The sequence below is a fragment of the Brassica oleracea genome, chromosome C1 (genome assembly GCF_000695525.1).
Source record: "Brassica oleracea var. oleracea cultivar TO1000 chromosome C1, BOL, whole genome shotgun sequence".
Lineage (NCBI taxonomy): Eukaryota > Viridiplantae > Streptophyta > Magnoliopsida > Brassicales > Brassicaceae > Brassica > Brassica oleracea.
The window spans coordinates 35,442,193-35,457,227 of NC_027748.1; the positions used below are offsets into that span (position 1 = coordinate 35,442,193).

At 37.6% G+C, this 15,035-nt stretch overlaps 3 protein-coding genes and 1 pseudogene across 3 annotated transcripts; 3 read left to right on the forward strand and 1 right to left on the reverse strand.

Annotated features, from left to right (window-relative positions):
• Positions 1-114: 114 nt before the first annotated feature.
• LOC106315563 (T-complex protein 1 subunit delta-like) lies at positions 115-1,936 on the forward strand (the record flags this gene model as incomplete). The annotated part of the gene is given in 1 exon segment (XM_013753331.1): positions 115-1,936. A coding segment is annotated over 1 exon segment (1,605 nt). The 3' UTR covers positions 1,729-1,936.
• A 252-nt stretch (positions 1,937-2,188) lies between these two features.
• LOC106338472 lies at positions 2,189-4,239 on the reverse strand (annotated as a pseudogene).
• Positions 4,240-5,847: 1,608 nt separating this feature from the next.
• On the forward strand, positions 5,848-7,611 carry LOC106341832. Its single transcript, XM_013780561.1, has 2 exons — positions 5,848-6,212; positions 6,782-7,611. Exons 1-2 carry the CDS (start codon positions 6,048-6,050, stop codon positions 7,349-7,351), a joined length of 735 nt encoding a protein of 244 aa, XP_013636015.1. The 5' UTR covers positions 5,848-6,047; the 3' UTR covers positions 7,352-7,611.
• A 6,106-nt stretch (positions 7,612-13,717) lies between these two features.
• LOC106338477 (uncharacterized mitochondrial protein AtMg00310-like) lies at positions 13,718-14,155 on the forward strand. The gene has a single exon (XM_013777446.1). It carries the CDS (start codon positions 13,718-13,720, stop codon positions 14,153-14,155), a length of 438 nt encoding a protein of 145 aa, XP_013632900.1.
• Positions 14,156-15,035: the final 880 nt, after the last annotated feature.

The following is a 15,035-nucleotide window of genomic DNA, read 5'->3' on the forward strand; positions in this document are numbered from 1 at the left end:
GCCAGCGTAAACCCTACAGAAAATTTCAAATCTCCTTTCCTCTCTTTCCATTTCCAGAACTCTCTCGTTGGCTCCCTCTAGGCTTTCCTTTTCACTCTCTTATCAGATCTATACCTCTCAAAAATGGCGGCCGCATCCACGGCATCGAGACCCCGCGCATCCAAGTCGGAGTCCTTCGTCGACAACAAACGCAAGGAAGACATCCGATCCGCGAACATCAACGCCGGCCGCGCCGTCGCCGACGCCGTCCGCACGAGCCTGGGCCCCAAGGGGATGGACAAGATGATCTCCACCGCGAGCGGCGAGGTCATCATCACCAACGACGGAGCCACGATCCTCAACAAAATGGACGTTCTCCAGCCGGCGGCGAAGATGATGGTGGAGCTTTCCAAATCTCAGGACTCCGCCGCCGGAGACGGGACCACCACCGTCGTCGTACTAGCCGGAGCCTTGCTGAGAGTGTGCCAATCACTCTTAGCTTCCGGGATCCACCCTACCGTGATCTCAGATGCGCTTCACAAGTCTTGCGCTAAGTCCGTTGATATCTTAACCGCCATGGCTGTACCCGTGGAGCTAACTGACAGAGACTCTCTCGTGAAATCGGCGAGCACGTCGCTGAACAGTAAGGTTGTTAGCCAGTACTCCACACTGCTCGCTCCGTTAGCTGTAGATGCGGTTCTCTCCGTGATTGATCCGGAGAAGCCGGAGATTGTTGATTTGCGTGATATCAAGATTGTTAAGAAGCTTGGTGGGACTGTTGACGATACACACACTGTGAATGGTTTGGTGTTTGACAAGAAGGTGAGTCACGCCGCTGGTGGACCTACGAGGATGGAGAATGCTAAGATCGCTGTGATTCAGTTCCAGATCTCGCCTCCGAAGACTGACATCGAGCAGAGTATTGTTGTCTCTGATTACACTCAGATGGATAGGATCTTGAAAGAAGAGAGGAACTACATCTTGGGGATGATTAAGAAGATTAAAGCGACTGGTTGCAATGTTTTGCTGATTCAGAAGAGTATTTTGAGAGACGCTGTGACTGATCTGTCTCTTCATTATTTGGCTAAAGCTAAGATTATGGTGATTAAGGATGTTGAGAGGGATGAGATTGAGTTCGTCACCAAGACGTTGAACTGTTTGCCGATTGCTAATATTGAGCATTTCAGAGCTGAGAAGCTTGGCCATGCTGATCTTGTTGAAGAAGCCTCGCTTGGAGATGGGAAGATCTTGAAGATCACTGGGATTAAAGATATGGGGAGGACCACCTCTGTTCTGGTCCGTGGTTCTAACCAGCTTGTTCTAGATGAAGCCGAGAGGAGTCTACACGATGCTTTGTGTGTTGTCAGGTGCCTGGTGAGCAAGAGGTTTTTGATTGCTGGAGGTGGTGCGCCGGAGATTGAGCTCTCGAGGCAGCTAGGTGCTTGGGCTAAGGTGCTCCATGGGATGGAAGGTTTCTGTGTGAAGTCTTTCGCGGAAGCCCTCGAGGTTATCCCGTACACGCTAGCTGAGAATGCGGGTTTGAATCCTATTGCCATTGTGACTGAACTCAGGAACAAGCATGCTCAAGGGGAAATCAACTCTGGGATCAATGTGAGGAAAGGGCAGATCACTAACATCTTGGAGGAGAACGTGGTGCAGCCTCTGCTTGTGAGCACCAGCGCTATCACTCTCGCAACTGAATGCGTAAGGATGATTTTGAAGATCGATGACATTGTTACTGTGAGGTAGTGTGGTAGTTTCATTCAAAACGGTTCTCTTATTGCTCTATCCAAGCTTTGTTTCTACTTCGTGTTTTGGTGTTTTTTCGTAATGGTCGTTGAACTTATACCCTCTTTTCTTTCACCTAAGTGGTTTGCTTTGTGGTTTAGTGCTAAGTTTATTTGTTTTCTTTCTATTGACTTGATATCAATATTTCTCGCTTTGCTTATTTTGGTGATTGGTGATTATGATTTGGTCATATTTTCAAAATAGAAGTAGAATCAGTTCAATGTCTGGGACACAGACTTGGTCACAAATGTTACAGATTCGTTGTATAGAAGCTTAATTGTACATAGTTGCATGAACATGAGTTTCTCCAGCACATTGGTCTGTCAACAACCAGACAAAATCATGACTTAAACGACAACTTGGTTCTCCATTGTCGGCTTGATTCAATTATATATATATTTTATTTATTCATAAATTTATTGCAATTCAAAAATAAACAACTAGGATATGCATTGTATGAGAGACCCACTAGAGGAGCCTGCGTGTTTTGGTCAAGTTCATGTGTGTATGTACAGAGAAATATTGCAAAGTGTAAACTTTTACACTTGAGATTCAGCATTAGTCTTCTTGTCTTGTGCCTCAAGAAGATGTTTGGTCAGAGACTCTGGATCTTGTTGAGTAGTCTGTTCAAGCACTTGTCTTCTTTCTTCGTTTTTGCCCCAAAGAACCAAGTACAGTCCCAACATTATGAACACTGCACCAACAATCCTGTAAAGGAAATATTTGAGTTAGAACAAGCAACTGAAATGAACAAAACTCCACAATGTCGCTTTTAGTGTGTTACCTTCCAGAGTACAACTGATCACCAAGAACAAGAAAGGCCATTGCAGCTACAAGAAGTGTCTGGAGAGGCTGAAAGACTGCGACAAAGACAGGACCGCCTTTGTATATACACCAAGTTTGAAGATAAACCACCAACCCCGACGCTATTAGTCCCTGTAATCACACGATAAAACAGAAGATTCATTAGCTAACTTCATCGATTCAGCTCAGGAAAGGAAGATAGAGAGGGAGGGAGTGAGAGAGAGAGCTTACGGCATATAGGATGGTGAAGAGCTCTTCCCAAGAGACGATGATCCAGTTATTGAGATCAGTTTCCACAAACAGAGCAATGACAAGAAACTGAACCAGACCGAAGAAACATGTGAACGATGTAAGAGTAAGCTTTGCTGGGTACTTCTTTAGAACAGGAGCTTGAAGAACCATCCAACCAGCCCATGACAGACAATGCCCCATTAGGTATAACCATCCAAGTGACCAGTTGTAAGATGAGTTAGATTCTATCCTCTCCTCCTCGTGCATGTTATGGCTCTTGTGAAAGATCGGAAATCCTCTGTACAGTGTGATCACTGTAGCCCCACCAATGCTCACTAGGGTTCCCAATACTTTGGCCACACCGTGTTTCCTAACCAAATCTATGTGCTCTAACCTTGATACACAGAGGAAGATCAATGTTAATACTCACTTGAGAACGACATTTTCATGAAAGAGCTTGTGCGGTTTAGGGTTTAGGGTTTAGGGTTACCTTAGGGCACAAGCCATGATGAAAGTGATGGCAGGAACAGAGTTCTGCATTGCGGAAGCAAACGTTGGAGTTGCATAGTACAGTCCCAATAGATAGAATCCTTGGTTTGCTGTGATTCTGTTGTTACCACACACAGAGTTTCAGAATTGTAAGAAAACATTTTATTGGTGATCAGAAGAAGAAAGCTATGGTCTTGTTTTGTTACGCTTACCCAATGAGTGCCAAGAGGAAAAACTGAACTAGTAAAGAGATAGTGAGTGGAGGCCTTTCCTTTCTGTTGAAACATTGCATTGTTAAGAATATTGAAAAATTAAAGATTTATACTTTAGATATTATCCAACAATTTACCCCAGATAACTATTCTAGCAAACCCTAGAACTCTGAGAGAAGAAAGGACTTACTTTTCGAGGAAGTAAGCGAAGGGACCTATAAGGAGAAGGGCAAGAAGGTTCCTATAAACAGGGTACACAACTTTGCTGACACCAATGTTAAGAGCAACTCTTGAGACAATGTGGAAGCCTGCAAAACAGAACTGAAGTGTGATCAATGCCACCACAAGCTTCATCTTCTCTGATACTACTTCTTTCCCCATTTTCTTCTTCTTCTTTCTTCTTTTTTGGGCTCTCTTTTTTTTTTTTTATGTTTGATAGCATTCCAAAGGTTGCCTTTTATATGAATGTGTGTCGTGGCAGACTTGAAATTTACAACAGAAAAGAATTATTACTGATTATAATAAACAAATTGGAGGAGTATTGAGTTTAGGGGGTAACACAGGATGGTACATCATTACTTCAAGTGGGGCACTTATTTATTTGTAATCAATGATTATGAATAATGATGATATAAGTGATTGTTGGACTATAATAATACGATTTGGAGGTTGAATGTTTATGTGACTTAGATATATATAGGGGTACATGTATGTATGTTGATAGTAGTTCACCCATATTTAATGTACAATCCCCTCATACATAAATTTGGACTATAACACGACCGTGACGATGATACAACTCTCATTAACTATGAGTTACGATGATTAGGCATGCCCATTCATGTATCATTTTAAACATTTCGGGTCCAAAAAATGAAATCGTGAACGATAGTGAAGAGAATCTTGTTTTCTTACGCATTCATGTGTACATTTCTGTTATAGTTGATTATCTTTTGTAATAATGCCTTTATGGAATCAAATTAGCATGTGATCTAACCCCACAACTAGGCATCTTGTCTTGAATGTGGTAAACCATCAATAATCAATCCATTTTTATAAGAATAATTTGAGTGATAAGTTCACCCATATATAAATATTCAAGGAGCAACCACCGTTTATTCAGTTAACTTGCTCATTGTTCATGTCATTAGATTCTAAAAACGGCTACAGGCAAATGTACCATTAATCAGCTTCAATATAAAAACTATTATCACTTCACATTGTTCCCGATATATATGTTGAATATAGCTTTCACTAATTTTCAATGTGACAACTGACAAGGAACTATTCTGTTATATTTTTATATAAAAATTGAAGTAAACTTGTACTCTGTACTTCTTTTTTCTTAGTGTGACACATGCAAGATTCTCTCCATATTGATACATATAAACAAAAATAATCATCAGATCACAAAGATCATCGACAAACGGGCAAACACAGAGATATCAAATCCTTCTTTTTTCTTTCGTTTAAGAATAATCAATGAGATCACGTAAAATCAAATATTGAATGAAGATGACTTGTGTGTTCATCTAGAAACAGGATAGAAAGATCAACCGAATCAGTATATAATCATACAAACACGACAACCACGTTTGGTGAGCAAATGAGTGTCATTAATAACAGATTCACAAGGATTCAATGAAACAGCCTAAAGTCAACTAATTGAGTTGGTGGTACCGTTTCACAGCCAATTCGATTTGTCTTGCCATGAAATAAGCAGACAGAAGCAAAACACATTCAAATCTTTCTTTCTCTCTTCCATTATTTAGTCCATTGTGGGCTCTATAGCCATCAGCATGGGCTCAAGTTTTAAGCCACTTTGTAACAAGGGAAACTCTTACAAGGCTTGATCCCAAGTTCTAAAGTCACCCAATACAAGTTACTGCTCATCATCTCATTAGTTGTTTCTTCAAGGCTGGGTTGCACCCTTCTTCAATAGCAATAAAGAGCATATGAATATTGAACCAAAAACTAAAGACAACTAGTAGCATGTTTCTCTCACCTTGGTCAACATCCCCCTATCTTCATCATATTCAACAACAAACCAGCCCATGGTGAGAGTCCAGAGTTGCTCCACCTACATCACTGAAGAATACTACATAACAAATTAAAGATGGTAAGTAGCTTATTAGCCAACACGGTAATACATTCTTGGTTCCCTGGTTCAAACTGAAATAACTGGTATTATTTCGGCTCAGAAGCAATCTCCTACAAGACACTACAATTTCCTATTAGAAAACCAAATAGGGCCGAACTGAAAGTCCAATAAAGTTCGTTTTGGGCCCAAATCGTTTAAAAGCTTAAAAATGCTCGGACCAAACTAGAAAACGCATTGCGTTAATAGAGACGGACAGAGATGAAGACCCCATCAGACTGTGTAGAGCTTGTTTGTTAGTGTGGTACTGTTTAACACGTGTGAACGAACACTGTCCCTTTCCATCTTCGTGCGCTGCGCTGGCTTCCTTTCTAGACATCGATCCTTGTCTTTTTCTCCGATCACGGAACCATACGAACCTCGAGTACCTCTGCGGCGGAGTACTCATGTGGAAAGAGGAAGGGTTGGATGTAATACTTGTGCCGGCGGGTCTCGCCGTGATGGTCGCCTACCACGTCTGGCTCGGCTACGCCATAATCCACCGTCCAAAGCTCACTGTAATCTCCCTCAACGCTGAGTCTCGACGGCAATGGGTCTTCTCTATGATGACCGTACGTTTCTCTCTTCTCCTTTTTCCTCTTTCGGTATAATACTCCTCGCGGTGGAGTTTCCAGATTAGGGTTTATGCTGTTTCATTAGTGGATCTAGGACTTTGTAATTGAGATTCTTGAAAGCTTTTCTTTAGGGAAGAGAACCAAGTTATGAGCTTTGAAATTGAATCTCTCCACTATGCTTCATGATTCCGAGGTTCTTCGAGGTCAACTGAGAACTGATAACCCTAATTTGCATCAGCTAACATATCATAGAGCAAAATTGATTAGGGTTTAGAGTAAACACGATCGAGAAAATAAAGATCTTTAGCTGTTTCCAGTTTCCTGATGTTAGAAATTTGGAATTAGTACTCCGGTTGGGGTCTGGATCCGTTCGCGTCTATAATTAAAATACTTAAAATATTTTAGTTTTCAGGTACAGGGGTTACCGAAATATTCAAATACCAGAAAATACTTGGAATTTTACCCGAATAAAGTCTGAAATTTTACCCAAAATCCGGAACTGTATTGGATGATTTGTTAAACCTTTTTAATCAATATTCAATTTTTCTCATTGTTATTGTGTGCAGGAGCCGCTGAAAAACGGTACACTGGCAGTACAGACAATAAGGAACAACATAATGGCATCAACACTTTTAGCGACAACAGCAATCACTCTCTGTTCCATCATCGGCGTCTTCGTAAGCAACACCTCTGCTTCCAAATCCACAGCGTCACCTATCATATACGGAAACAAAAGCCCGGTCCTTGCAACCATCAAGAACTTCGCGATCCTCGTATGTTTCCTCATGGCCTTTCTCTGCAACGTCCAGTCCATCAGGTACTACGCTCATGTGAGTTTCCTGATCACGGTTCCTGTCTCGAGAGGGAAGAGAGAGCATTGCGAGTACGTTTCTAGAAACCTGAACCGAGCTAGCTACTTCTGGTCTCTTGGATTGCGAGCTTTCTACTTCTCCTTCCCGCTCTTCTTGTGGAACTTTGGTCCCATCCCTATGTTTGTGTGTTGCTGTATGATGTCGTCGATTCTTTATTTCTTGGACACGACCACTAGCTTCACTAGGCATCTCCATAGCGAGTCGTTTAGAGAGATAGCTGAGTCTATGGACGGTGAAATCGAATCAGCGGTTCATTCTCTGTAGAATGCACTCTAGGTTTTCTTGTGTGTGTTCGTTGAGTTTCAAGAGTTGTAATACTAACGGAGTGTGTTTGTTGTAATGTGATGAGAGCAACCTTAGCTGAGTTTGCGTTTCCATATATGAAACAACCTTGGCTGCGTCTGAGAACGCAAACGCTTATGGAAACGCAAATAAACTCTCCAAATAACATGTTCTGTAGAATGTAGACTATGTAATCTCTTGCACATTGTTGTCATTGTTGGTTAACTCATTGCCTTGATGAATTACAATGTTCTGAACCGAAATTACATACACTACCAAATTGAACTATGTATGCTTAGAAGACCTGATTAAGAAAAACATGTTCAACAGCGTCATCATATTAGTGGTTTCCATGTCAATAAAACTTCTTCAAATCCCTGCCAAATTAATCAAAGAAAGTTTAAGAAAAAGTTGGCAGTAAGAAATTTGACAAAGCGATTTTTTTTTTGCCAAATATGTTTCAATGAAATGGCAGAGAAATACAAGAGATCTTGTATATAAAGCTTTTAAAAGCAAACTAGATTTTGACCAAAGCGCGGGATTATCTTTTATTGAAAATTTACTAACCCGTTAGTCCACTAATATGTTTAGCCTTGGGCGTTCGATTATAGGTTCAGTTCCATTTTTTTCAATTTGTGCCAATTTGGTTGTGATTTTCGTCTATTCGGTTCAAGAGATATATGAACTGTTTGGTTATTTATGAATTTAGATTTAGTTTCGGTTTGGTTATTTTGGTTTTTAGTTTGATTCGAATAATAACGTTAGGAACCTGATAAAATTTGAGTTTAATTCGGTTTCAGTTCCCATTTTTGGATAATTTTAAATAATTTGGATAAAAATCACATTTTGAATTTTGTTGGATACAATATCGGATAACTTGAATAAATTTAAATATTTTCAATAATTTTTTTTTGGTGATTATCGGGAAATAACGAAAATTTTAAATATCTCGGATAAAAAGTAATAGGGCAATCCATTTTTGGGTTGTTCGGTTATATGTATTAGTGTTAGAATATTTGATAATTTTAAAACTAAAGATAATTAATATTTTAAAGGTGTATAAACTGTATTTAATATATTCAGGTACCCATTCAGTTCTCGGTTTAGTTTCAATTTGGTTTCAGATTTTCTATTTTAGCGATATATGAACTGTTAAGATATTTGTTAACATTGATTTAGTTTTGGTTTTGTTTTTTGTATTATTTCGGTTCGATTTTCCGTTTTCAATTTATTTGCCAAAACTTAATTATTTTTGTACAATTTGTCTTGTATTTGATAAATAACTGATTTAACTTACTTTTAATAATGGATTTTGATCCGCGCTTTGAAAGCGCGGAAATTATTTTTCAATATTATTTCATACGAAGGTGATATAGGTGACCCAAATCTGATCCAAATAAGTAGTACTGAACTATAATTAAAATTGATTAGATATTTGAACGGGTTCAAACTTTTGGTATCTAAATAATCTGAACCGAACCCGATCCAAATTGAAATATTTTGGGTATCTGAATATATCTAAATCAAATTTGTATACTTAAATATATTAATTATTTTAAAATTATAATATATAAAAAATATATAAGATATTTTGAAGTTGTCTAAAATAATTGAAAATATATACAAAGTCAAAAATAAAATATAAAATTAGCTAAACAATACTCAAAACACCAAAAATGCTTAAACTATCTATTAATTTTCTATTCAAATCAAGCCAAACCAATTTCTATGTTAGGTTCATGTATTTTGGCATACATTATTTAAATTTATATGTAATATATTACTTTTATTTTTAGATTTTGAGAAAATTAAAGTATATATGAATTTAATTTTTTTTAAATAATTTGAACTGATTATCCGAATCGAGTCCGCAAAATTCAAAACAGAATTTATAAATACCTTAATGGAATAGATATCTTTAACTCTGAAAATCCAAAACTGGAGTAGATCCGAACCAAACCCAAATGGATACCAAGACGCCCACCCGTATTATTTATATTATTTTTGCATAAAAAAACTTTTGCTTAGAACATTATTATTCATTAACTAATAAATACTAATATCACTACATTTTATACTAATTAAACTTTTTTTTTATTTAATGAGGTTTAATTGCTTATAATGTGTTTTAATAATTTGGGTTTTGATAAAATAATAATGTTATTAGTAATGGGGCCGTGAAATAACTTGTTTGCTAATAATTTTGTTTTCCTTCTCGACCCATAAACATTGGTTAAAATTGGCATTATTTTTTATCTGTTCATTATTTTTGGTTTGAAATGAACATATTTCTAGCACCGTAGAAAGATTGGAAATGGTAGACTGCCTTTAATACCTTGACCCACGATTAAGAATGTATTTAATAAACTGTTTGAAAATTAAGAATGGTAATGGCAAACTTGTAATATCTAAAGAAAATTAATGGAATGTCAAAAAATGTATTTCACTTTTAATAATATTGATTATAATATCAAATATATGAGGTATTTTGTGTAGATGTGTAAATATATGCGGAGTTTTGTGTAGACATGTAATAATATATTTTATGAACTATTCAATAAAAAGTCATTATATATCAACCTATATTTATATTTTTAAAACTACAATATAATTTCTTTTAAACACGTTATTTCAATTTTTCAGTTAAAAAAGATATAAATACAAAGACACTCTAAATATAAACAAAAAATACCTATGTTGTCACGAAAGAAATAAATACACTTAAGAAATGATACCCAATTTATATGTTATGTTAGAACCGATAAATTGGGCCTTCATTCTTATTTATATATGTTTACACACACCCAGACCCATACAGAGTTTTAGGAGCAAGTGACAAAAACGTTTAATGTCTTTTTGACTCTTTCCAATACAATCTGGATAGAAAAAAATCTTCCATCTCTGTAAAAAGTAACCAAAGATAACATGCTCAATCATCACTGATCAAAACGCAGGTATCATTTACTTTCATCTTCAGTCACATACCGTATGTTCATCAAAATCATTATTGACCAACTGAATATTGTTTCCTTTTTAATAGATTTGCATGTCGAATCCGGTGAGGTATTGGTGAGCTTGTTCGATTTGGTATTCAATTGAGAAAAACTCCAAAGGGTTGTCTTCGATTGATGGTAAATCGTTTCAGTACCTCATGCCAAAGCAAACACATCATTTTCTTAATCGAATACAATAAATAAAATTAGTGGCACGAGGTTGTAAATATTTCAAAACTCCAAGGGTAACTCAAAAAAGACCCTTCAGTTTTAACAGTATTGATTCTTATGTAAGTGCCTCCAAAAGTCAAATCTTTTAGACACCCTAAAATAAGTTTTTATGATCAAAATAACCCACGCGAAAAAGAATGACTATAAATAAAATTTGGTTTAAAGCCACAAAAATTAAATTATCTTTAACGAATAATACATTTAATATAATAAATATTTTAAAATATCAATTTAAAATTTTATCATTCTAAATTATATATATCAAATCTTAAGTTCTAGACTCTGAACCCTAATCCTCAAATCATATATATCTCATCCCAAACTATTAAACCATAATTATAGACTAATTAACCCAACATGTATATGTTCTTTGCTTCTACGTAAGAGAAGATCACCTTGGAGGATCCTTTTTTGTTAAAGCAAAACATTATTTAATCTATCTATGATTTCAGCTTGGCTTGTTCTCTACTTTTCAGCTTAGCTTGTTTGGAGGATATTCGTTTGGTATCAACAAACTTGAAATTTAGTTTTTCTTTTATTCGTTCTTCTTTATCCAAACACTAATTAATACCAATCTAAACCAATTTTTTTTAGAAAATGTAATCCAAAATTTAGTCTGGTTATCAAATTAGTGTGTTAAGGTTTCTTTTAAGATATAAGTAAATTTGGATTTGGCTTCCATTTAGGGTCCGACTGGTTTAAACGCAACAGTTGCGGTTGCGGATGCAGGTGGTTGTGGTTTCAAGCATTTTGTATGACTGGTGCAACGTTTGAAAATTGTTGCGTTTGCGGGATATTTGTGACTGGTTGATTATAAGATATTGCAGCGGTTTAATAATAAATTACACATATCAACATATTATAACATTAAAAAAATATAAAAAAATACTATTGTAATAAAATATAATAATTATCAATATAATATGATTAATAAAAATATTATGTTTATTTATAAAAAATTCAAATTAGTTGAAATTTATAATTTTAATAAAATTTGTTTTGAAGATTTATATTAAAAATTAAAAAAATATTTTATTTCGTTTTATATATGTGTATATCTCTATATATGTGTGTATAGAAATGTTTAATTTTTTTTAATAAATAGTTAGTTTAAAGTTTTTATAAAGCAAATTATGATACTGTTTGTGAATTTTAATTAATATATAAAATATGTATATATTTTTATTTATAATATTTTCATTTTAAAATTTTAATTTTAAAATTATAAAATAATTTTAAAAATAATTTTATATTTATTTTTCCACCCGCAGCCAGGTTTTGATTTTAAGAGGTTCGGAGCAGTTTGGAGCGATTTGTAGCGGTGTGTATGATTGTTTTAAAACACTGTCAACCACTACCAACCGCAAAAGCTGCGTTTGCAGGTCATAGCGGGAAAACCAGTTAGACCTAGAATCTTTAAAAAGCAAACTTCTGGTCAACCATATGACGTAGCCTATGTTTAGACAATGAGTGTCTAACTCGATGAGTCTCGTTCCTACTCGAAGAGTATTTTGGTCTTCTTGCAGATTTCTCGTCAACCGCTCTGATACCAATTGTTGGGATTGTGAAATCCCGTGTCCAACTCTATATTCTCTGATTAGTACGATATTGTCCACTTTGGGCCTAATAGGCAGGCCCGCATGGATTTACTTTTGGGCTCCTTCTCAAAAGGTCTCGTACTAATTAGAGTTGGACATCCCTTTATATATTAGACACTCCTTGTCTAAACTTCCAATGTGGGACTTGGGTTGACATCTCTCATTCTCCCCCTCAAGCTAAGGACCACACACCTTGTGCCCTTTTCCTCTAACGAATCATCTCGGTGCCTTGTCGCATCTTCGACATTTGACACCCTTAGTCGCAAGGTTACTTTGAGTGGGTTTGAGGATGTTCTTCCCACAATTCCATGATCTTCTGACTAATCTCTGCTGAACCTCCCTTTCCACCTTGAAGGGTCCTATTCCTACTCGAAGGGTATTTTGGTCTTCTTGCAGATTTTCGTCAAACCTGGCTCTGATACCAATTGTTGGGATTGTGAAATCCCGTGTCCAACTCTTCGACATTCGACACCCTTAGTCGCAAGGTTACTTTGAGTGGGTTTGAGGATGTTCTTCTCACAATTCCAGGATCTTCTGACTAATCTCTGCCTAACCTCCCTTTCCACCTTGAAGGGTCCTATTTCTACTCGAAGAGTATCTTGGTCTTCTTGCAGGTTTTCGTCAAACCTGACTCTGATACCAATTGTTGGGATTGTGAAATCCCGTGTCCAACTCTATATTCTCTGATTAGTACGATATTGTCCATTTTGGACCTAATTGGCAAGCCCGCATGGTTTACTTTTGGTTTCCTTCCCAAAATGCTTCGTACTATTAGAGTTGGACATCTCTTTATATAATAGACTCTCCTTGTCTAATTGTTCAATGTGGGACTTAGTTTGTTATATCACAGCCTAAGCTCATATAAAACTTATTTATTTGACTTTTAGGATAGGACCACATGACAAGATCATGGTCTAATCTCCTCCTTCATAAACAAAAATTTTGTTAATATCATGGTTTTAACCCTGAGAACCAAACCAAGTGGTCATAATAAAAGGATGGCTATCAAGACAGACATGAGTAAAGCATACGACAGGATGAAATGGTCATTTATTGAGGCTGTCATGCGAAAGATGGGTTTCTCGGAAACATGGATCACTTGGATAATGCGATGCATTACATCGGTTAAGTACAAGGTACTCATGAATGGACAGCCAAGAGGAAATATTGTTCCTGGTAGAGGCCTACGTCATGGAGATCCTTTGTCTCCTTTCATTTTTATTCTATGCACGGAAGCGCTCGCTAGCCTTCTCAATCACGCAGAGAGCCAATGGAAGATAACGGGGATGCGCGTCACACGCGCGTGTCCCTCGGTATCCCATCTTCTTTTTGCTGATGATAGCCTTTTCTTCTGCAAGGCGGAGTCCCGTGAATGTGAAGAAGTAATGAAAGTGGTCTGGAAGAATGGAAAAGAATCAGGTCAATGTATCAACTTTGATAAATCATCCTTACTCTTTGGTAAGCGAATCAATGCAACTAGTAGGCAAGAGATTTAAGATGCACTTGGAATACAAAATGAAAGAGGAATGGGGACCTACCTTGGTATTCCGGAAGACATAAGTGGGTCCAAGAGCAAACTCTTTGCGTTTCTTAAGGATAAGCTAATGCATAGAGTGAATGGTTGGACAGGCATGTGGCTATCAAAAGGAGACAAGGAAGTACTGATTAAATCTATTTTGCTAGCGCTCCCAACTTATGTAATGTCTTCTTTCCTTCTCCCCTTGGAGATATGCGAAAACCTAGCACGGGCTATTGCTCAATTTTGGTGGAGTTCAAATCCACCGAAACGTGGAATGCACTGGGCGAAATGGGAAAGAGCATGTCTACCAAGAGAGGAGGGTGGGATTGGCTTTCGTTTGATCCATGAGTTTAATCTGGCCCTTTTGGCGAAACAGCTATGGAGGCTTATCCAGTTCCCTGACTCTTTGGTTGCCCGGGTATTGAGGGGAAGATATATAGACTAAGCTCACCACTAAGAGCAATCCCAGCTAGTAGCCCATCATATGTGTGGACTAGTATTTCGGCTGCAAGGGAGTTGTTGATGCTGGGAATCAGACATAAGATTTATTCAGGATATGAAGTTAAGATCTGGGAAGATTCGTGGATTCCAACGATACTGATATCTTGCATATTTACATGTTTTTAGCCTTCATATCTTGTACATTATGATCATATAGATTAGGAATTAGGCATCTTTAGAGTCCATATTGCATGCATTGTCTCTATTAGGTGTTGGAGAGTACTATGGAGTGATTGGAGATGTTTGGGAGCATTGTGATTCAAAAAGAAGTAGAAAATGATCATTGGGCGAGTAGAGGAGATGGAGCGACCTACTGGAGCGAGGTGAGCAACCCGCTCTAACCTGGAGTGACCTCTCGCAGCGACATCATCAACCCGGTTGGCATTTCGTCGTGATACAAGCATGATCTGGAGCGGGCGAGCGCAACGGGGTCAAGTAGCCGCTGTGACCTGGAGCGACCTTGTGGAGCGACGTAGCGTACCCGCTCTGGGCCCAACATCCCGTCGACAACTTTCGAGAACCGGAGCGACCAAGACAGAGCGAGGTGGGTACATCGCGCGCCAAATCTATGAAGTGCGAAGGGAGCCAGAGCGACGTCCCGGAGCGAGGTGGCGAACCCGCTGTGAAGCTGGAGCGACCCACTGGAGCGGGGTCACGAACCCGCGCACAAGATCTATATTTGGTCGATTTTTCATGTTTTGATGGACCTTCTCAGACTTGTTTTTGAGGGCCACTAGGGTTTTAGGAGTCCTATAAATACTCTCTAAACCTAAATTATGACTTATCTTGTTTTCTATCTAATCAAAAGCCACTTTTGGGAAAAA